The sequence below is a fragment of the Acomys russatus genome, chromosome 3, assembly GCF_903995435.1.
Source record: "Acomys russatus chromosome 3, mAcoRus1.1, whole genome shotgun sequence".
Lineage (NCBI taxonomy): Eukaryota > Metazoa > Chordata > Mammalia > Rodentia > Muridae > Acomys > Acomys russatus.
Window position 1 is genome coordinate 1,049,702 of NC_067139.1, and position 21,680 is coordinate 1,071,381.

Below are 21,680 nucleotides of genomic sequence, written 5' to 3' on the forward strand. Positions count from 1 at the left end.
TTTTCTGAGAAGCAGGGGACAGTCTCTCCTCTTTACAGTGAACTCCAAGTGAAAGTACCAATTTTAGAAGACAGCGAAGATATAGTAGTTAGTTGATTTGTGGTATTTTAAAACCAAATATCTATGAATAAACTCCTATGGTAGTTGTCTTTAAACTTTCCCTCTTTCAATAATCAAATATAAGATAAAACACACAGCTTTCCCATTACATACAAGGCCTAGTGGGAGCATAAGAAATATTTGTGTGTGTGTATTACAAGCTTACAAGTCCAATTTCATTTGCCTTTTAGATAGTTGCATTGCACACTTAGATGATTCATGAAGGCAGAAAAAGCACATGGAAACTTTGGCATATAATTTGATATATACATTTTGGAAGGAAGAGGTTTTGTTTTCTCAGAAATTTACAATATCTACAAAGTAAATGCTCAGTGGTTCAGGGTTTTACTTTGTGCTATACTTTGGTCATGGGATCTCAGACTCTGAGACATGCCAATAGCGCAGGTTTTCTTTTCTTTTCTTTTTCTCTAAAGAGCAAGCAGCCTAAGGCTTGAGAATGCCTGGAGAGAAGAAAGCTTACTGAGATTCTATGCTCAGCCTCACTTTAGGCCAATGGTTTGTAGCCACTCTATTCCTCCCTGAGAGAAATTACCCCTCACTCCTGAGAGTTAGTTTCCTGACACTGATCTATCTGTATGAAGCTCCTGATGCCTCACCCCTCCTCTCCAACAAAGGTGATGTAGAGCTTGTTTCTCTGGAGCTCCTTCCGGGAGTATGCCATGACCTGATTGAAGGTCCCCTCCAGCAAGTGGTCTCGACGGATGATGAGCCTGAGAATAAAAGGTGATGGTGAGTGGAAGCACGAAAGTCAGGGCACTGAGCGCTGTTGTGTGTGACCCATGAGTGCTCACTATTATGGCTTCGCTCATTGGCTTCTCAAAAGGGAGAAGAGAGGATGAGACAGAGGTCCTCTCAGTTTGGTCCTGGGCTTGACAAATTCAAAACACTGGTGCAGGAAGAAGCAATGTCTGCTTGTCTCTGGACGCAATCAGCTATATTTAATTTTTTTTTTTTTTTTGTTAACTGGTATGTCTCTTAGGTTAGGGGGTATCTTAAGTTTGATCTTGGCTTTTCAATTGAAATAATAAACCCAGGGGGGCAGGTAATGCTTCCCCCCACTTTTTTTGACTTGAACTTCATTGCAAAGTTGCAAAGAGTTCACATATCTGATAAATGAATTAAAATTTGCCTTGATTATTCTTACACGAATGGAAATACATGGTTTTAGCTCAGTTTAAGGGTTTTTGTTTTCTGGAAAGGTCTATTGTTGATTGATGCCATGCACCTCTTTTTCTTAATTCTATGGTTCTTTCTCTTTTTCCTTCCCTTTCCTCTCCCTTCTAATTACTTAAACGCTTTTCTCCTTCTCTTCCAGTTTTTTAATTTTTTCATTCCTCCCTTTCATGCCATAGTCTTAGTTCAATGATTGAAAAAGTGAGCAGATAAGAAAGGCTACTACCTTAATTTAGGGCCAAATACTAGGTACTCACTTTATTTTACCCGGGCCCTGACCAAATCCTTTGGCTTCCAGTTTTCGGTAAAAATTGCGGAGCTTTGCTTCAAAATCCCTTCGGTATGGTGAAGGGGCTCTTGCGCTGGCTCTCTGTAAACCTGTAGAGAGAAGCACACTGTCCTTGGTCACCACTTTTCATCCAGGAACAAATGTGCAGAGTGACAGTACAGCAAGCGCCCACTGAAGCATGCTCCTAGGCTTTGTGGCCATTGCTAAGAAGTCCCTTTCCTTTTTGCCATCAATCTCTTGGTTACTTTTATACTAAACTGAAGCAAAATAGCAAAGAGAAAAATGGATTCTGATGGGGATGTTTGTATTTCCCACTAAGTTATTCAAGTTATGTTTCTATTAAAAGCACCGTCATGAGGCAGGCTCACTGGTGCAGACCTGTAATCCCAGTACTCAGGGAGGCAGAGGCTGGTGGATCTCAGCCTGGCCTACAAAGCGAGTCCAGGAGAGCCAAGGCCACTGAGAAACCCTGTCTCAAAAATCAGAAACAAAAACAAACAAAAATCACCATCATGAGAATTGGCTCGACTTGCTTATTATTTAGGCAATTAAAATACTAACATAAAATGAATTGAATAAAAGTTGTCTTATAAGTTGCCATAAGAAATGACTGAAAGTGGAATGAGGCAAGAGGACCTTAGTATGTATAGTTTTTTCATGCTTCTGTATTGATACTGATGCTTAATTTAAAAATGCTTATACATTCAAGTATTATAGACTCACGTATTTAGGGGTTTACATTTGATCAACATTTCATGAACTGTGTAATGAAATGTGGAAGCTGTAGACAATTTTTCTGGACACGCAACAACCAGAAGTTGATTTAAAACCTAATGAATCCTCTGTGCTCTGGCAGTGCTCTCCTGCACTCCACACAACTTCATTGCAGTTTTGGTCTGAATACACTACATGCATACTTTGCACTGTGCATGTTGTCATGGTATATGCTGCCAACCAACACTGCCTGAGCGTGTCAGCTTAGCTCAGAGACTACTGCATGATGCGAATTATTACAGAAGACAAAGATCTTTAGTATCTCCCTGTCATTCCTCAGCATATAAATATCAAAGTGATATATTTTGCGGCTGAGTTGGTTTAGAGTGTTTGATTTTTAAAAGCTTTCCTTGAGTTTCATTTTAAAAAATCAATGAATATGGGTATAGGATTAGAAAAGAATTTCCAACAGTTTCTGAAATAGCCATAAGTATTTTCTGTGGTATACATTTATATAAAGCAATGTTCTTAAAGGGGACACTTAAAGTTCAAAATATTAGACAACTCTGAAAAACCCTGACTATACTATATGACCCACACTATCAGATAATCAACATTTAATTCTTCATGTTAAAATAAGCAAGGATCTTCATATCACTACTATGCAAACTTCCTTTCACCTGTAAGAAGTGCCGCTGAGATGCTTGGAACAGCCATTAGGATGCAATGACAAATTAAGGTGGGGACCCACCTCTATAAGGGACAGAAAATAAATATTTTAGGCTTTTCAGGCCATACAGTTTTTTTTTTTTTAGTATTGCTCATATCTGCTGCTGTAAGTATGAAAGTTCCCACAGAAAATATAAATATGAACAAGAATGGGGAGATTCCTAGGATCATTAGTTAGATATACTGAGGTTTGATTTTATTGTTTCAGTTGGTCATAACGACACACCTGTGTAATTGTACTATCTGGAGGGCTATCTCAATATAGCCACAAGCTTGAGGCTAGCTTGGGCTAACTAATTAGGTTCTATCTCATTTCATTTCTTAATCATTTAGAAACACAAACAAGTCCCATTTTAGCTCCCAGAAGTTATAAAAGCAGGCAGCAGTTTAGTTTGTCAATACCTGATTTACAATGTAATTTTGATTAACAAATTGAAAAGAATAAGCAAGAGAGAGAACACACACACTGGGGGTGGGGGAAGAGAGAGAGGGGGGAGGAATGTGCGCATGCATGTGCGTGTGAACACACACACACACACACACACACACACACACACACACACACACACCTATCTTAGATTTCTCTTCAGTTGGTGAAAACACACATGACCACTTAGGTGACACTGGGCCAGAATTCCAAGTTACCTGGTGAGTTTTGTGGTGAGGAACAGGGTGAACAGCGGGGAGAGAAGCTATACCCAGGGTGGAAGGCAGATTGCAGGGGGACATAGGACATGATCTCTTCTTCAAAGAGACTGTAAAGGTTAAAAAGAAGAAAGTTAGTTGTCTGTCCTCCTCACCATGAGAAAGTGTGTGCAGATTGTATTAGAGCAGTTAGAACCGCTCTGATTCTTTAACCTTTTATTAACCCTACAAAAGGTCTCCATTAGGAATCTCTCAGTTCCTAATGCTCTAGGTGTAACCTAAAGATAAAGATAAGGATACACAGCAGGGGCTGCCAGTCTCTACTTTCAGGATCTTTTAAAACAAATGGAAAGTGTTTGATTCTCGCCCTTTGCAGGGTGACTCCTACCCCTTCTCCAACCTCTCCACTGTAGCTTTTCAAGAAGGTCTCAGGTCCAACTTCTTACCTCAGCAAAATGACTAGATCTGCATCACAGGACAACTTCTCAAGCCCGTGACTGCCTTCTGTCCGAATATAGTGGATTTTCTCCCTAGAACACAGTTGAAAAGAATTTGAGAATTACATATCAAACCGAAAGCTAAGGAATAAATAAATACTTTTAGATCTATTTTTATCCCTTCTTGCAATGTGGCTAACAAATCTTCCAACATCTATTGCATTTCATAGACTCAAAGGCCATCTTCTGAGTTCCCAGGATGCATTGCAAGGGGTGGCTCTTTCTGAGACTCACACAGATTTAGAAGCTGAGGATCTCAGCAAAGTCAGAGTCTGCTTGAGAGAGAAGAACACAGTAAAGCTATGGGGAGCTGTAAAAAGATCTTTCTTGGCTCAAGGTATATTGGAAGTCACAAGAGGACCAAATGAAGGCTGTTTCTAGGGACATTTTGTGACTGATAGAAAATGTATAATGCCACACTGGGAATAGAGGGGCCCTAGAGCTTTAGAATGACAAGGCATCCAGGTTAAGTCAAAGCATAGACTTCAACCTGTCTTTGTTTAGTTACCGGTTACCCATTCTGATCTCCAACTCTAATCTGAAAACTATTTCAAGTACATCTACAGGTAGGAAGTATTTATTTTGCTCAAGTGAACTCTCAGCTCCCCTACTAATACCAATACCACTTCCCTCAGTAATATTCTACATGTGCATGATTTAAATGAATTAACTTTTGTCTTTTGCAGCTAAATTTGGAGAAAAATTGAGGATTAATTTTATTTTCAAATATTAAAAAGTTTAATTTAAATTTTTATTTGATAACAGGTGAGGCACATATGTAACTGTTGTAGGATATTTGATACCATTGTGAACCCTGAGACTGTGAACTGTAAAAACCTGTTTTTGTTTGGTGTGGTTCAGCCCTAATGCACACCTTTAATCCAAGGACTTCTTGGTTATTGTAAACAGATGGTTATGGTGTGGCTTAGCCCTAGCACACACCTTTAATCCGAGAGCCTGCTGTACACAGGATTTAATAAAGTTAACCCTAGGTCAAGAGGCAGAACAAGAAACCAGCTGACAGAGATTAAACAGCAGGGTATTTAAGATAGCATAGAGAAAAATAAAGGGCTTTGGGCGTTTCCTTCTGTGAGGTGAACTGAGTAGGAAGGTCACCTGGCTGTTTTCTCTGCTTCTTTGAGCTAGCAGACTTTCACCCCAGCATCTGGATTCTTAGTCTTTACTGGTAAAATCAAATGCTTGGGATTTTCTGTTTTTATAACAACAAATGGAAACACGAAGAGATCCCATATACCCTTTACCAGCTTGCTCCAGCAGGGAATACGGCCAATGCAGCGTTCTTCTCTTTTGGCAGTGATTCTAAATCTATGGGCATTTTATTTAAACTTTTCATGTAACATCTTTATTTTTCTTAGAATTTCATATATGAGCATTGTACTTACATCATTTCTACCCTCCCCCCAATGCCTCCCATGCATCCCCACTCCCTCTAAAATTGAAGACTTTTTTCAGTGGATTCTCTAACTGTGGTTTGGAAAAAACAGGCAGGTCTACATACATTTTAGCGGATAACAGAAACCCAGCTCCTTAACTTTCTACCTAAAAATACCTATAATACATGTAAGTAAGTCAGTGTATAAATATACATATATAGCTTAAATGGTAATTTTGTCATCTGGGCTGACAATGCTCCCCCCAAGAGCCAAAGAATCTAACAACCTACCTCCCAAACCAGGCATAGAACCCTCTCTTGAGTTGTTGGTCAGGACTGTCCAAGAGACTCCCAAAACAGTATGGGGTATTGCTACTTACTGCCCTTGGTTGCCCTGCAGAGGGGGAAGGCAAGCCCCTATTGCTAAAGACACTGTGCACTTCAGAAACAGGGACCAGAGGCCCTTGCAATGGATCTGACCTGAAAGCTGCAGAAAGAGGAAAGCAGCCAACAGTCCTCTCAGGCATGTGCCTATTACTGCAGCAATGACCAGCACGGCATGCTATAAGGTATGCAGTAGGGTCACACAGGTCACTCAGACCTGGGTGGTAACCAGCAGCTGTATAATTGGACTTAAGATCTGCTCAACAGGAGAGAAATATGCTGGTACAATCAACGAGGTAAAGAGAGAGCCCGCAGAAAGGGAGAGAATCTTCGCAAGTTATATTATGACAGAGTATCAATATTAGAATATCCAAAAAACTTAATCAGTAAAAAACCAAAATCACCCATTTAAAAAAATGGACCTGGAACATGAACAAAGATTTCTCAAAGAAACAAAGATATGGATAAGGAATATCTTTTTAAAATATTCATCATCCTGTCAATTAGGGAAATCAACATCAAAACTATAAGAAATCGTTATTGGTCCAGGACCCGCAAGACCAATATCTAAAGCACAAAGGAGATTTATTTGTCTCAGATAGACAAAGGGCAGGGAATAAGAGACAAGGATAGAAAGTAGAGGATGAAGGAGGGAAGGGAACAAAGGAGATGGGAAAGGTGTGTTTGTCCTGGAGGACAAAGGACTGCCTCTGGACAGAGGAGACAGATGTGACACACAGATAAATGTCACTTTATAAAGATAAAAGGGGAGGCCCAGTGTTAGGATGAGGTGTTTGATTTTAATTGGGAATGTTAATTAGGTAAACCAAAAGGGCTTTTGATTGCTGGACTTCAATACTTTGATAGCTGGACTTTGGCAGTCAGTCTCAGAAGGAGGAAAGAGCTAAGTAAGGGAATAGATGCTAGTGTCCAGCTTTAGGGATGTAATCTAATTGTTTCTAACAAGGCAGAGGGAATCAAGGGAGAACAGCAAGGCTGGCCAGAGCCCTGCTATCCATGCTTGAACTGGCCATAGTACCTTCAAAAACAACTTTGAGATTTCATCCCACCCTGGTCAGAATGGCACAGATCAAAAAACAAAACAAAACAAAAACCAGACAACAAATGATGGGGGGGGGGCTGTGGGGAAATGTAAACTCTTATGCACAGCTGGTGGACTGAAAACTGGTCTAGCCACTCTGGAAATCTTGTGCAGAATTCCCAGGAAGCTAAAACCAAATCCACCATATAACCCAGCTCTACCACGCCTTGACTGGAGACCCTCAGGCACTTTGCTCAGTGCTGCTCATTTCTGCTTGTTCACAAAGGCTAGGAAATGACCACGGCCTAACGTCCTTGAGTGGACAAGTAGATAATGAAAATGCAGTACACGCACACGATGGAATACTACTTAGCTTTAAAGAAAAACAAAACCACAAAAATTTCATGTAAATGGTTGGAACTAGAAAAGGTTAATCTGGGTGAGGTAACCCAGAGCCAGAAAGACAATTGTGGCGTGTTCTGTCTCTAAGCTGGGGCTCCTAGCACCAAATCTTCAGATGTGAGTACATAGCCTGAAGTAACTGCAGACACCAGGAAGTAAAGAGGAATCATTCCTGGGGTTGCAGTGAGTGGAAGAGGGGAGGGAAGAATTATAGGAGCCAGAGGGGTCAAGGACATGACAAGAAAACCACAGAACTGACCCCTCTGGCTCTGACAATCCTTCCCTCCCCTTCTTCTGCAGGATTCCTGGCGCTCCACCTAATGCTTGGCTGAGAACATTACAATTTTAATGGTTAGGTCTTTCTTTTAAAGTACATCTGAAAACAACTCTGAAATGCATATTTGGTTACTGTGAGCAAATACAATGACATTTGGGGCTGATTATTATTCGAAAGATTGGCTAATTGCTGCCGGAGCACAAAGACTCTGCTTGATCGCATATTTGAAGTTTTAAGTTATTACTTTCATTTTTGAGATTATAACACAATTATATCATTTCCCTTTTCCTTTTTTTCTTTTTGCTTCAAACCATGTTATATACCCCTCTTTGCTCTATGTCAAGTCCATGGCCTCTTTTTCATTACTTGTCATTACATACATACATACACACATACATATATGACTGGAAACCCAGCCAATTACCCAGCGTTCATGAAGTCAGATTTTAGAGAACCTATAACTGCCATTTTGCTAAGCCAGTATAATCCCTAATTGCATTATAAATATGTGTCTTTATACCCACAGATTAGTATGGTTCTCTCGTCAAAGCAACTTCTCTTTGCAACAGGCAGAAATGATTACAGAAAATCACAACCAATCAAAGTGCAGAGCTGTGGAGCTCAGTCCCAACAACTGATCCATCTACAGCACAGCTCCTGCACGCAAGGCAGAGGAGTGGGTGGGAAGACAGCAAGAGCCAGAGGAACAGGGAGATTCCTGTAAGAGTGTGAGTCCTAGGAATGTTAGGAGCCACACCCACAACGTCTCGCCAACATGACTGCTTAAACAGGAGCTGAACAGGGACAACACAAATGCCTCAACCCTAGACAAGTGACTAAGACAGGTAACTAAGGAGTGCTTGAGAGCAGGAGAAAGACTGTTCCCCAGGGAAGAGCACAGCAGTTGGTTATACGAAGCCAAATCACCAGCCCTGAACATAATACAAGTAACATTACACAGACTAAACAGGTTGTATTTATTTATGATCATATGTGTGTATATACACATATATACACATGTATGTATCTAACAACAAATAAATAGAAGATAAAACCATGAATGTGAAAGAGAGCAAGAAGGGGTGCATTAGAAGGTTCGGAGGGAGGAAAGGCAAGAGGGAAACAATATAATTATATTATAATGTCGAGAGTAAAAATATTAAACATGACTCGCATACACACAATACTTTGTGTTTGCTTATTTTTGAAAGTTGTCACCTAAGAGTTTTATCATTAAACAATTATATTTCAAAACTAAAATAGTTTAGATGGTGCATTATATAAATAATGTTTATGAAAACTATGTTGCTCCCTTCCTATTCTCTTCCAAGTCAGTGGAAATAATTTTAACACTACATAACCTGATAGGGCTACTTCTCTGAAACAATTTCCAGAACAATGAGCCCTTTCTTTTCAGGACTTAACTTAAAAGTTAGACATAGGCATGAAAGGTATCATAAGCCCTGTTGGCTGCCTCTCCATAGTGTTGCTTTACAACTTGGAAAACAACAACAACAACAACAACAACAATAACAACAAATCCTGGGAGGAGCAAGTGCTTTTGGGACGGGAAATGAACTGTACCTGAGTGTGTGGTTTCTTGCCAAGCTTGGCTGACGTTCTTGTAGCATTTCAAAAATGTTTGGCTGGCGGAGAAATGCCACAATCTTGTCATTGTATGCTGAAACAGAGAGGAAAATGCAGAGCAGTGGTTGAGGTAGGTAACTATAAAGTGCCCACTCAATACTAGGGAATAATGTAGAAAATTGAAGAACACTTAATAACGTCAGGCTGTGGCATAAAATAGGACACAATAGCATTATTATCTTTAAAAATATAAGCGAAGTGAATCAAGTCTGAGCAATCATCTCTTAAATGACAGGTGGGGTGTTACTTCCTCTATGTTTAGATGGAAGACGGAGATCAGACCAGCCCTTCCGTGAGGATGTCTGTACCTAATATAGCCTTTGTGGTCATCTTCCAAAGCTGTTATGACAAAAAATTCTTTGTGAGCTCAAAGAAATCCTTTTCTGAGTGTTTGATACTTACTGCCATGACTTTGCATTGACTTTTCAGCCACAGGGATGAAAATACACATTACTTAGACTCATTTTGCTCAATACAGGTGTTCTGGAAGCAAACAGGTGAGGCTGAGAGTGACGGCTGTGTAAGCTTTCCGCATACACACTGGAAGGGGAGGTGCAGAGGGCAACATTATCACCCAGCTGTCCACCATGAGTTCCCATTGGTGCAAAGGTAGCGTGGATGTATCAGAGGCTCCTCAATCACGTTTAAAATTTGATGACCTGCTCTACAGGAGGGCTCTCAAGCCTGGTACTCTAAACTTAATGAAAACCTGTGGCTGGAGAGTTCATAGGCTTGGTGGGAGAACCTACTTTTATTATGTTGCTAAATGGGCAAAGTATCAAACTGCCTTTTTAATACTTATTTTTTATACCCACAGAGGAGCGCAGCTCCCATTCCTCATGAGAGAAGCTTGTTTTTGTTTGTTGTTTGTTTGTTTTTGTTTTCAATGGATGGTGGTTCATGCAGAGACTCACAACTGGTCCAAATGCAGAGGATAGGTAACTGTGGAGCATGTAGCCCTGAATGGGGTATCTATAACACACTCCCTTCTCCTGGGCCTCACAACACATCACAGAACATGGGGCAGGAAGATCCTAGGAGTCAGAGCGTGTGGAGGACTGGGACAAAACAGTGTGTTCTGCATATGGCCGGGATATTGTACTGTGGACATACAGCAGCTGTAGTTGCCTACACAGGACCTGCATAAGATCACACCAGTCAACATTCTAGCACACATGGGAGGGGCTCCTGAGGCCCCATCCCTCGCGGAGAAGTTATTAGCCATTGATGGCTAGCAGGGAGGGAGAGTCATTTTTTTTCCTGTAGTGTGTCCCGTGACAGGTTGCACATTCCCCAGCTGATGGCCCTACACCCACGGGTATATGGAAATCACTAATTGGACACAGGAGGTTGAAAGCAGAGGAGGGGTTGAGGAAGAGTTGGAAGGGAGACTAGCAGGTAGATGATGATCAAAACACATTGTATACATGTATGAAATTCTTGAAGATAAGTTAAAATCACTATATTAAAAAAAATAACACCTGCATGTGGCTGAGTGTGTGTGTGTGTGTGTGTGTGTGTGTGTGTGTGTGTGTATCCCGAGGTTCCACAGAAGTCTAAGGCAAGAGATCATGATTTAATGGCTGCCTAGGTTATAGAGAAAGATTAAGCCCAGCCTTAGCAATTCTGTGAGACCATGTCACAAAAAATGAAAATATGGAGCTATAGCTTAATGGCAGAGTATTTGTCTAGCATATATAATCTACATTTACTCCTTAGTATAACAATAGTAAACAAAGAAACAATGCAAAACCTTGCATACAGCAACAAGAAAATGAATCAATTATTTCACCTAAATCTTTTTTTTCTTTCTGAGTTTAATTGATTACTGAATAGAATATTCATGAGGATCTAAAAGAAAGACTGATAAGAGGTGAAGAGATGAGAGTGAACCACTGTAGAGTGTCAGGTGAGAGGAGAGGCCAGGTGTGGTGGTGCTCAACTTTAATCCCAGCATGGAGAGTCAGATGAATCTTGTTTGTTTTAGGATAGCCTAGTCTACGTAGTAAGTGACATGATAGCTAAATGTACCCATTGCGAGATCAAAAAAGAGAAAGAAAACTCTGGAAGACTATTAAAGGGTTCACAGTAAAGACAAGAATGCTAAGCATAGGTTTGCTAGAGGCCCAAGACTTAGGATACATACCCAGTGGCAATGACTCGTGTTGATGTTGGCTTCGAATAGCAGCTATTAGGCTGTGTCCTGGCCTGGCAAGCAAAGATGCTCCTCTGTTTCTAGAGACTTCTGATGCCTAATTTAAAATAAAAGTGTAAGATTGGAAATCTGTTGTCAATTACAGATTTTTCTTTAAAATCATTTTTCTTTCTGCATGAAAGTTAAATCATCTTGGCATCACCTAGATTCAGATAAAAAAGTAAAAATCTTTAGGGTGATGAAAAGCAAGCAAGCTTTAAAAGCTAAGTAAGTAGAACATTGGGTGTGCTATATTGTGTTTTGTAAAAGTGATTGGGCCAGTGATTGGGTATTAGTCAGTGCGCTGACGTAAACATTAGAGAAATAAGTTCTATATAAGCAGTAGTGGAAATGCGGGTCTCTGATTTTCTTTCCAGAGTTGTCACTGAGCTTCAGCAGTAACTGTAAGACGCACCTGCTCTGCTCTTTAGGTGGTGTTGGCTTAGCATTCCAATCACCACTCTGCTTTTTTTCTATATTATATTTTGATTACCACATTTCCAAGCACAATTATTATATTCAATTTATACGTATAAAACCAAAGGTTTCAAAAAAATAAATTTATCCAAAGTTTTAAATTGTGGGAAAGAGAACCAGGATTCTAATTAAATATTTTACTATAAGTGTTTTATTTCACCCTCCACTCCCAGACCACATCTAATATATTGGTTTGTATTGGAAATTTTGACAAAATCTCCTGTAGAAAATACCTTTTGCTTAGCTTAACATTCATATTTGTGATGATTAATTGAAACATAAGTCAATTTTGACAATTAACCAAGCTCCTAAGATCTATGACATGATAATAATATTTCTACCATGAGTCTCTCTATATATTTTGTTCCTTGAGACCTTAGGGCCCAGCATTGTGGTTCATGGCTGTAATCCCAGCTGTCTGGAAATGGAAGTGATAAAGTGTTGGAGGTTAGCCTAGTTCTCAGCCAGTCCAGGTTCCTTGGGTGAGACCTTGTCTCCAAAACAAAACAAGCAAAAGGAGAGACCAAGACAGCATAGATTTCCACTTTGAAATATTTCTCAGATGTAACATCAACAGTATGATTCTTTGAAAAGTATAAGTAAACTTCAACATATTTAAGAATTTTGAAAATAATTTAGTTAAGATATTTAAAAGGGGCTTAAACATTTAGTCACAAAAGACCTCCTTAATCCTCCCCCTCCAAAAAAAAAAGATGTGGCACTTGCTAGAATAACTTTAAGTCATACTTTCTTTTTGTTTTTGTTTTTGTTGTTTTGTTTTTTTGTTTTTTTGAGACAGGCATTCTCTCTGTAGCCTTGGCTGTCCTGGACTCACTTTGTAGATCAGGTTGTCCTCGAGCTCCTAGAGATCCATTTGCCGCTGCCTCTCTGAGTTGTTGTGTTATAGGCATATGCCACCACATTTGGCTTTTAAGCCGTACTTTGATACTCTGTGGTGACACAAACAGTATCCCTGGTATATAAAAGGGTGCCACCAGTTCAGTATCTTGGCTTCTCTTTTAGTGAAGCTGTGAATCCATAATTCTTACCCCCGCCCCATTGCCTGTAGATCACGTGAGAGACAAGGAATTATATTCTGTGCCACATGGGTGGATTTTTCACTTTGCACACATCTCTGCTAAGCTGGTGTAGTGAGAAACCAGCCCTCAAAGCCAGAGCTATGCACCACTTCAGCAAACAGACACAGCTCGAAGCAGTGAGTGAGGTTTGCTGAAATGGTTATACAGTGCTAGTTCCCAATTTTCTTCACTAATAAATATGTAACTTTTTGAGACTGAAATGATATGGGTCTTTCCTCTGAAGGGAATTATTTCAGTTCACATTGATACACGCTTTATATACGGTAATGAGAGAATTCTCAAAGATGACTCATGTGTGGATTGAGTGATGAGTCAGACAGAAATTGTAGAAATAGATCTGAAATTTGAGTTCCAGAAGACTTGGGGACCTGGATTCAGGAGACCCCTTTTGTCTTATTCCGAAGGAAGGCCTTGTAACTTGGTAGGTTGTGTTGAAATGAAGAAGGCTTTCGAACAGAAAGGATCCCCCCTTTTCTGGCCTCGTGGGTAGTGTCGTGGGTATACTTCAGAGAGAAATGGAGCTTACGCCTGAGCTCACATGCTTACTGGGAAAATTAACCCAGACTAAAAGGTTTAAGAGGTAGGCTACCCCAGAGGCAGACGGCTGATGATGCACATGCTTTGGGCCGACTATGAGCAAGCCAGAGAGAAGCGCAGGGAGGCCTTGTAGGCTCTCCTGTAGAAAGAGCTGGCAGTAGATGGCTACAGACTTGAGCCTGGAGGACAGACTGGTTGGATGGAGATATTCCTCTACAGTTAGGGCACCAGGGGACCAGTGTGGGATGCAGGGTCTAGTTTAGAAAGGCAATGAAACGGATCCTTCGGCAAGGCGGCAGACTTCCACTGTTCAGCAGAAAGTAATTGTAAGTGGTAAAAGAAGATAAAACCAGGAAAGAGACTGTAGGATAGAGCACTCAGAGCCTGGTTCCCTGTTTTTTATTTTTTATTTTTTGTTTTGTTTTTCTTCCCCTTTTCTTATCTCTCTCAATTATTAGTCAATAGTTGTATTATTGAACTTCTCTCCAGGGTCTTGTGGAGAGGTAAAATTTTAAGTCAGTCATAACTGAATACCATCAATTTTGTCCTTTTAGTAGCACTTGTAGGTAACTGATTGGAAATAGGATTCTTTTGATGTCCTTTGTATGGAGGTCTCTTGACATTATATTTTAAGTTTCCTTTAAACCAGAGAGATTTCTGGGAATGCAATTTGGACAAAGGTAAGCACAGAAGGAAGGCATACTGAGACATATCTAGGCCGGTAAATGAGCACCCGCATCGATCACTCAGTTCTCCACAAAAAAATCAGGCATATGCCTTCATCTCTCACAGGTCACGAAAAGTAAGAAATTAAGCATTTTTTTCCCTGGACCAAAGGAGAGACTTGGGCACCATGGTTCAGGGCATAGAGGACATACCTCTCCGGCACTGTAGCTGCGGAGCCTCTGGAGGTGCTGCCGGTGGGTCAGATGGCTGGGAAGGCGGCCGTTCTGAAGAGGGATTCGGGGGTCAATGAAAGTGGTAGCTCTACTGTTGTGGTCCACAAAGAAAGACTGCAGACAGACAGTAAGACAATGCGCTGTCAGAGGTGGAGCTGATACTCTAAGACCCTTTCAGGACTCACTTTCTTAGTTTCATTTCCCATGGCCATGATAAAACCCTCAGACAAGAGAAATTTAAGGGAGAAAAGGGTTTATCTTGACAGTTAGAGGGTGTAGTCCGTCATGATTGGGAAGTCAGGGCAGCAGGAGCTGTTAGCAGCCGGTCACACTGCATCCACAATCGGGAACCGGAAAGCAAATGAATGCATGCTGCTCCTTAGCTCCCCTTCTCCATTTAGACAGACCAGGATCCCAGCCGGTGAATAGTGTCACATCACGGGGCGGTTCTTCCCACCTCAATTAATGTAATCAAGAAAACCTGCACAGGCAGGTCCAAAGGCCATCCCTGCAGTGCTTCCAGAGTCTGTAACAATGACAATTAACACTGGCCATCGTGATCATACTTACTTTTGGCCCTTTGTCTTCTGTATTATTTCAAATCAACACTTACCTCATTAGCTGAGGTAAAACACATGGACATTCCACAGTAACTGAATGAAAGGAATAAGCAAATTCCCCAAAGATCACAGTGTAAAGAAATAAATACAAAAATATTTTTGAGTTTCCCCCCTAGATTTTCCTTTTTCTCATGGCCATATACAAATATATATGTGTGTTCTCTACATATTAGAAGATATATGTTTGTTATAAGAAAATATCACATTTTGTGATCATTTCTCCAATTCATTAAAAAATACCCTTATACAAAATTTAATGAGCGTGTGGTATTGTTTGATGGTTGTATAATAATTCAGTACCCTCCATTGCTAGGTGTTATTTTTCCTTCTGCTTCTTTTCAATGTAGTGTCTTAAGTTTTACTAAATAATATATTAAAAGAAAATGAAAGGGTTACAGATAGGAAAATAAATCAAAGAATCCTTACTCACAGATATGATTCTGTGAGAATGACATGAGAAACCCTAAAGACCCACCCCAAAACTCTTACAGCTGATAAACATGGGGAACAAAACAGTGGGAACAAAAGTAGTATCTTCAAATAAATAGCCTTCCTATATGTCAATAACAATTATACTGAAAGAGAAACTAGATAAAGAATCCCACTTACAATATCCACCCCACACAGCAGCACAAATACAAATACCTGGGACTAAACCTGACAAAGGAAACAAAACATCTCTACAACAAAAACTTTAAGACACTGAAAAAAGAAAGTTCCTTGTACATACTACAAATGTAGCATATTATATTATTAATTCTATTCATTAAGCATGGCTTTTAATTATCCAAATCATACAGTAAATAGACTGTTAGGAGAATGTTTAACCTTGAAATTTCTGAGAATCCCTGGAAATACTTACTCTGCCTGACTCTCAAAGAATAACATGACAGAATTTGAAACAATGAGAAACTTCCTTCTTTTCACCATATGTTATAATTCTAAACTGTATCATTGTTAATGAATAAATAGGGATTTAAAATATTTTATTTTTAGTTTTTTTTAGAATTTTATACATAATTTCTGTTTTACATAATTCCTTCCCCTCCCTTCTCTGCCCTTCCTCTTAAATCATGACCTACTGTTCTTTAATTATTTTTGTTTTTATAGTTATTCATTTCTATTTCATGTGTGTATATGTTTTGCCTGTGTCTATATGTGTGCACCACATGTGTGCCAGGTGCTTATAGAGTTCAAAAAGGCTATTGGGTCCCTTAGAACTGGAGTTATGAATGGCTGTGAGCCATCAGCATAGCAAGATGTCCTCAAGACAGCAACAGAATCACTTAAGTCTTGGGAGTTACCAACAGTCATCTAATTGGACTTAAGGTCCATCCAAGGTGAAAGAAAACTTAGTCAACTACCCATGGCTGGTAAGGTCATGGACCCTAGAGGAGAACCTAGTACTTCCAATTTCCTATTTATAGTCTAAGTACTTATTTCATAGATAAATGAACCCTCAGCCCTCATATAAGAAATATCTTTTGCAGCAGATGGAGACCATTATAGAAAGCCACAACTGCTTAAAGCATGGAGAACAACTGACTTGGGGTACCAACCCTGATTGATAGAACACAGTCCCTATACCTAAGGTTCAGGGAACTTCATGGAAGATGGAGCAGGAAGCCTGTAAGAGCTGGAGGACCTTGATGCCTGCTGTGAGCTAGCTTGCACATAGTGTCTTCTGTATATGACAGACAATCTGGAGCACAAAGTATCAGAAACATGGCTGCCTACCCAAGACTTTCACATTGACAACACCAGCTGACATCCCAGCATAGAGGGGGGAAATCTTACTGAGCCCCACCCCAAGATGAAGAGCTGCAGGACATTCAGTGGCTACTCAGAGAGGGACTCTCAATGTTTTCCAGAGATGTACCCACTGTTATGCTACCCAATCCCACGCAATCATCCCTAAACACATATTCTTATAAGCAGCAGAACTTAGCAAGCTGTGTGTGTGTGTGTGTGTGTGTGTGTGTGTGTAATAATTAAAAAATAATGGGGCAGGAGAGACATTGGTTTGATCTTAGAATATGTAAAGAACTCAAAGAAGTAAATAAAAAGGAAAAGAAAAACAGTCCAATATTAAAATGTGTTACAGAACTGAACAGAAAATTCCCAAAATAAAAAATACGAATGTCTGGTAAACACGTTTACAAATGGTTCAGCATCCCCAACCATTAGGTAAATGACTGTTAAAACAAATAATATTTCATTTCATCCTGTCAGAATGGCCATCATTAGGAATACAAATGATAACAAATGCTGGCGTGGAGGTGGTAAAAGGCAAATTTCTTCCACTGTTGGTACATGTATCAACCAGTGTAGCCACTCTGGAAAATCATTCTGGAGTATTAAAAAAACAAACCAAGTAAAAGAATTACTACATGACTCATTTATATCTATCCTAATCATCCGCCCAAAGGACTTTATATACTACAAAAGACACTTGCACATGAATATTCACTAGATAAGGGAAGTGTGGTACAATACACATGAGGTTTTATTCTGCTGTAAAGAAAAATAAAATCATGAAATTTGCAGTTAAACAGATGGAATTGGAAAAAAAAAAATTACTGGGGTAGTCTGTGTCCTGAAATAATAATGCCACATATGTAGAGCCTAGCTTTGAATCTTTTGTTTTGTGTGTTTGATTTGCAATGCACATTAAGGCCAGGAAACAAGAAAGGGAGGAGGGAGAACAGAATACAGATGACAGGACAATGGAGAAGGTTAATACCTGCGAAAGATTTAAGCAGGGAGGAAGCAAGGGGTGGGGAAATGGAGGCATGGAGGAAGGCTTAGCCAAAGCGAAGAGTGTGTGTGACAAATCCATATGGAAACCAATGGTCTTGAAATCCAATTTAAGATATACTTAGACGGGGTGGCAGAATACATGGGACATGCAGGAAACTAGAGGACATTAGAGGCTAAAGGTGTGAGAAGGCATGGAGGTTAGGGGAGACGGAGTACGGGATGAGTTAGTTAAAAGTGAGGAAGTGTGGGGGTGGCGCTACAGAAACCGTTTGCAACCTAGTTAAAGTCATGACTAAGAAGTGTCGACATAAAGGTAACGGCATGGGTATACAGTGCTGCTCCCAGAAGTCATGGAAAATAGCCTTCAAGTAGGACAGCATACAAAACATGCCTGGCAAATTTCATGAGACAGCACAGTCTCCTCAAATGCTCCGTTAATGATTATGACATCTGGAGTATTTTACAAAACAACTGAGTAAGTAAAATCAGTAAGTGAGGATTTAAAAGTGATGCAAGTACTGTAAAAATATAAGCAAATAATCTGAATTAGATCAAAACATGAATAGATAAAACTAAATTTATAAAATGCTTATTTAATATGAAAAATTAAGCAAACAATTAGCTAAGTCAAAACTGTTACAAGTAGATGCTTAGAAGTTTGTAAATTAAGTTTTTTTTTTCTTTAGATTTGTGCATGTGTTGTATTTTAGTATCAATTCCTATAAGTTGAGCTGATTACTGAGATGAAAGTTAGAATCATATTTAAAGTTGCTGATCTTGGCTAAATTACCTTAATAAATCTTGTACAGACTTATCATCATATTACAGATAGTTTCATAAAGCTTATTTTTAAAATCTATTTTCATTAATTAAATTTGTTTTTGACTCCAAGGCCAAGAATAATGCCCAATGAGTCTGCTTCCCTGAATCCTTTATTATGAAGCAGGATCTCTCCCTATTGTCCACATCGTAGGGAAGCACCATCATGCTGGAACTAAATTACTTATTTCAGATTAGCCAAGTCTCATTTTTGATATCTGATATTTGCTTAGTTAAGTGATATTAACATTTAATATTCAATTATTTCTGCTGTTCTCTTATTCGTGTTTATTTTTTAGGAACCTCTACAAGTAAGTCCTTGATCCCTATATAGATTTACTGATTGCCGGCTACATGCTAGACAATATTCGTGGCCTTGGGGTTTCATAAAGACTGAAACAAAGATCCCTGCATTCTAAGAGCTTAATATTCTCTTGCAAAAGGATAACTTTTATAGTGCATGGGTTAAAGACCCAGGGAAAGCTACGTTACTGAATTGGTTAGGCAGGGCTGGGTCTTATATAGAAAGGCTGAAAAGGTTTTTTGAGAGTTGTATGCTTTGGGGCCTTTTCCTTTATTGGTTGAACCTACAGCTTCCACTTTGGTGAAACAGCACAATCCATAACTATATCCCAAACATTTATCCCTATATGCACAGTACATCACGCTACATCAAGGAAACTTCTGTTTGTAATGGATGGAGACCGTTACAGAAAACTACAGCCAATCAAAATGCAGAATTCCGGTCTCAACTGATATATCTGTAATACAACTCCTGCATTTATGACTCAAGGATCAAGTTGTGACCCAAAGATTTTTAAGAGCCAGAGTAACAGGGAGTTTGCTGTGAAATGGTGTCCCCTAGGTATCTCAAAAACTACACATGAAGTCTCACCGACATGGCCGAATAAACATGGGCTGAATAAACATGAACAAGGATGGCATCCATAGACATGCCAACGTAGACAGGGGATGGGGAGGCGAGGGGGGAAATCCCATGAGGCCTCACGCCTATACAAAACCTACAGTCAACCAAGGAATGCTGAGTGTGGGGGACATAGTCTTCCACAGGGAATAGCACACCGACCGGTTATAGTATAGCAAATGCTCAGCTCTGAAAACATACAGAGCAGTGACATTGTGTAGACTGAGTATGTAGTAATCAGCCAGCACTATATACATATACATATGTATATATGGGTATCTAGTCACACTGATAATTATTTATTAAAGGAAAGCCTTTTCATTTCAAATCCCTATTTTTCTCTTTTCCGTGTTTCACCAAAAAGAAATTTAAAGGAAAATACTATGCCAGAAGAAACCCTTAATAGGTATTCCAAAATGGATGAAATCTGTATCGCTGGCATGTTGTTGTCTGCAGGTGTGAGGACCAGGACATGACAGTAGCATCTGCTGTGGAGATCAATCTGCTGCCTTGGTCACACAACAGTGACGAGGAAGGAAGTATTAGGCAGTGTGGCCTTGCTGAAGGAGGTGTGTTACTGGGGGCGGGCTTTGTCATGTTTCCTGCCTTGACAATCCTGGTTCTAGTCCTCTGGAACTCTGAGCCTCAAATGAAACACTTTCCTTTTTGAAGTTGACTTAGTTATAATAAAGCAACTAAGACAAAGGGCATTGAACAAAAGCCCTCAATGGAAAATTTAAAGGTATAAAGTGGAAAGCAGTCCTGGACCAGTCAGCATTTTGTTCCTCAGATGGCAAAGAAGATGCTAAATATCTCCTACTGCATTGTATATGGATTGTGGAGTGAGTAAGAAGCCTGACGTGGATGCAAGAGCCTCCCTTCTTCATGGGTACCAATACTACCGCTTCCTTACCCACCGTTTTCCCCTCACTTTCTCTCCTGCATCAGTGAACCAGAATATTTGATGAAAACCCACATATTGATTATTCTCACCTTTCCCTGATGATCAGTTTTGATCTCCCAGCCCCGGGGCAGTTCCAGTCGAGTGTCTGCAAACATGTTGATGAAATTCACCAGGTCCCGGTTGTGCTGGTAGCGTTCAAAATTGCGAGCATCTCGTCGGACTTTCAAAATCATATGCTTCAAGCAAGTGCTACTTGTAAAAACCCGGTAGGCACTCTGAGATGGTTTGTGACAAGTGAAGGAAGAGGATGTGAAGTTAGGAGACATAGAGTAAACACACTGAGTGCCTTAACATGCTGTGAGTACAACACGGTGTTGACTTGGGTGAGCTAGAAATGGAGGCGGCAGAAACAGACATAGTGCTGAGTTCAATTCCCAGCATGCACAGGGTGGCTCACAACCATCTGTAATGAGATCTGGTGCCCTCTTCTGGCATGCAGGAGTACACGCAGGCAAAAACACATAAAAATATGTAATAAATAAATTTTTAGAAGTGGAAATGAGCATTGTCTCAGAGGTATTCTTCCTAGATCTGCCACACTTGGCTCTAAGAAAAAGCTGTCTAAAATGTTTTTAACGAAAATGATTTAAAAAATAACATTATAAAATTTTAAAGCCATTTTATATATATAAAAAATAAGACCAATAAAAAACAAACATGTATTTGTTTCCAAGGATTTTCACTGACATGATCTTGACAGAAGCCTTAGAAAGGCAATAGAGTTTCTGAGTCCTTTACTGGGAGGCTCACATGGAAAAGAATGGTCTGAGTTACACACACACACACTCACACACACACACACACATACACACACATACACATACCATTAGCGACACTATTAATGAAAAAAGAGGCAATACATTTGAAAAAGAGAAAGGCAGCGCATATGGGAGGGTTTGGAGGAAGAAAGGGAAAAGGCACGGATACAATTATATTATAATCTCAAACAATAAAAGATATAATTGAAAAATTTCTCCTTTCTCCAAGCTCACAGAGTACGATTCTAGGCCCTTTATCTTGTTAAATGATTTTTACGTAGAGCTTGTTTCTGGTTCTCAGAAAGCCAGACTACC

General features: G+C 39.8%; 1 protein-coding gene across 1 annotated transcript in view; it reads right to left on the reverse strand.

The window, feature by feature from the left end:
- Positions 1-21,680, reverse strand: part of Hecw1 (HECT, C2 and WW domain containing E3 ubiquitin protein ligase 1) — a 335,971-nt gene that overhangs the window by 44,539 nt on the left and 269,752 nt on the right. Inside the window, exons 14-21 of the mRNA XM_051167947.1 lie at positions 20,637-20,822; positions 14,499-14,633; positions 11,459-11,564; positions 9,250-9,346; positions 4,117-4,200; positions 3,671-3,780; positions 1,551-1,671; positions 717-830 (exon numbers count right to left, since the gene is read on the reverse strand). Coding sequence (XP_051023904.1) covers positions 717-830; positions 1,551-1,671; positions 3,671-3,780; positions 4,117-4,200; positions 9,250-9,346; positions 11,459-11,564; positions 14,499-14,633; positions 20,637-20,822 — 953 coding nt within the window. The remainder of the gene's footprint in view (positions 1-716; positions 831-1,550; positions 1,672-3,670; positions 3,781-4,116; positions 4,201-9,249; positions 9,347-11,458; positions 11,565-14,498; positions 14,634-20,636; positions 20,823-21,680) is intronic.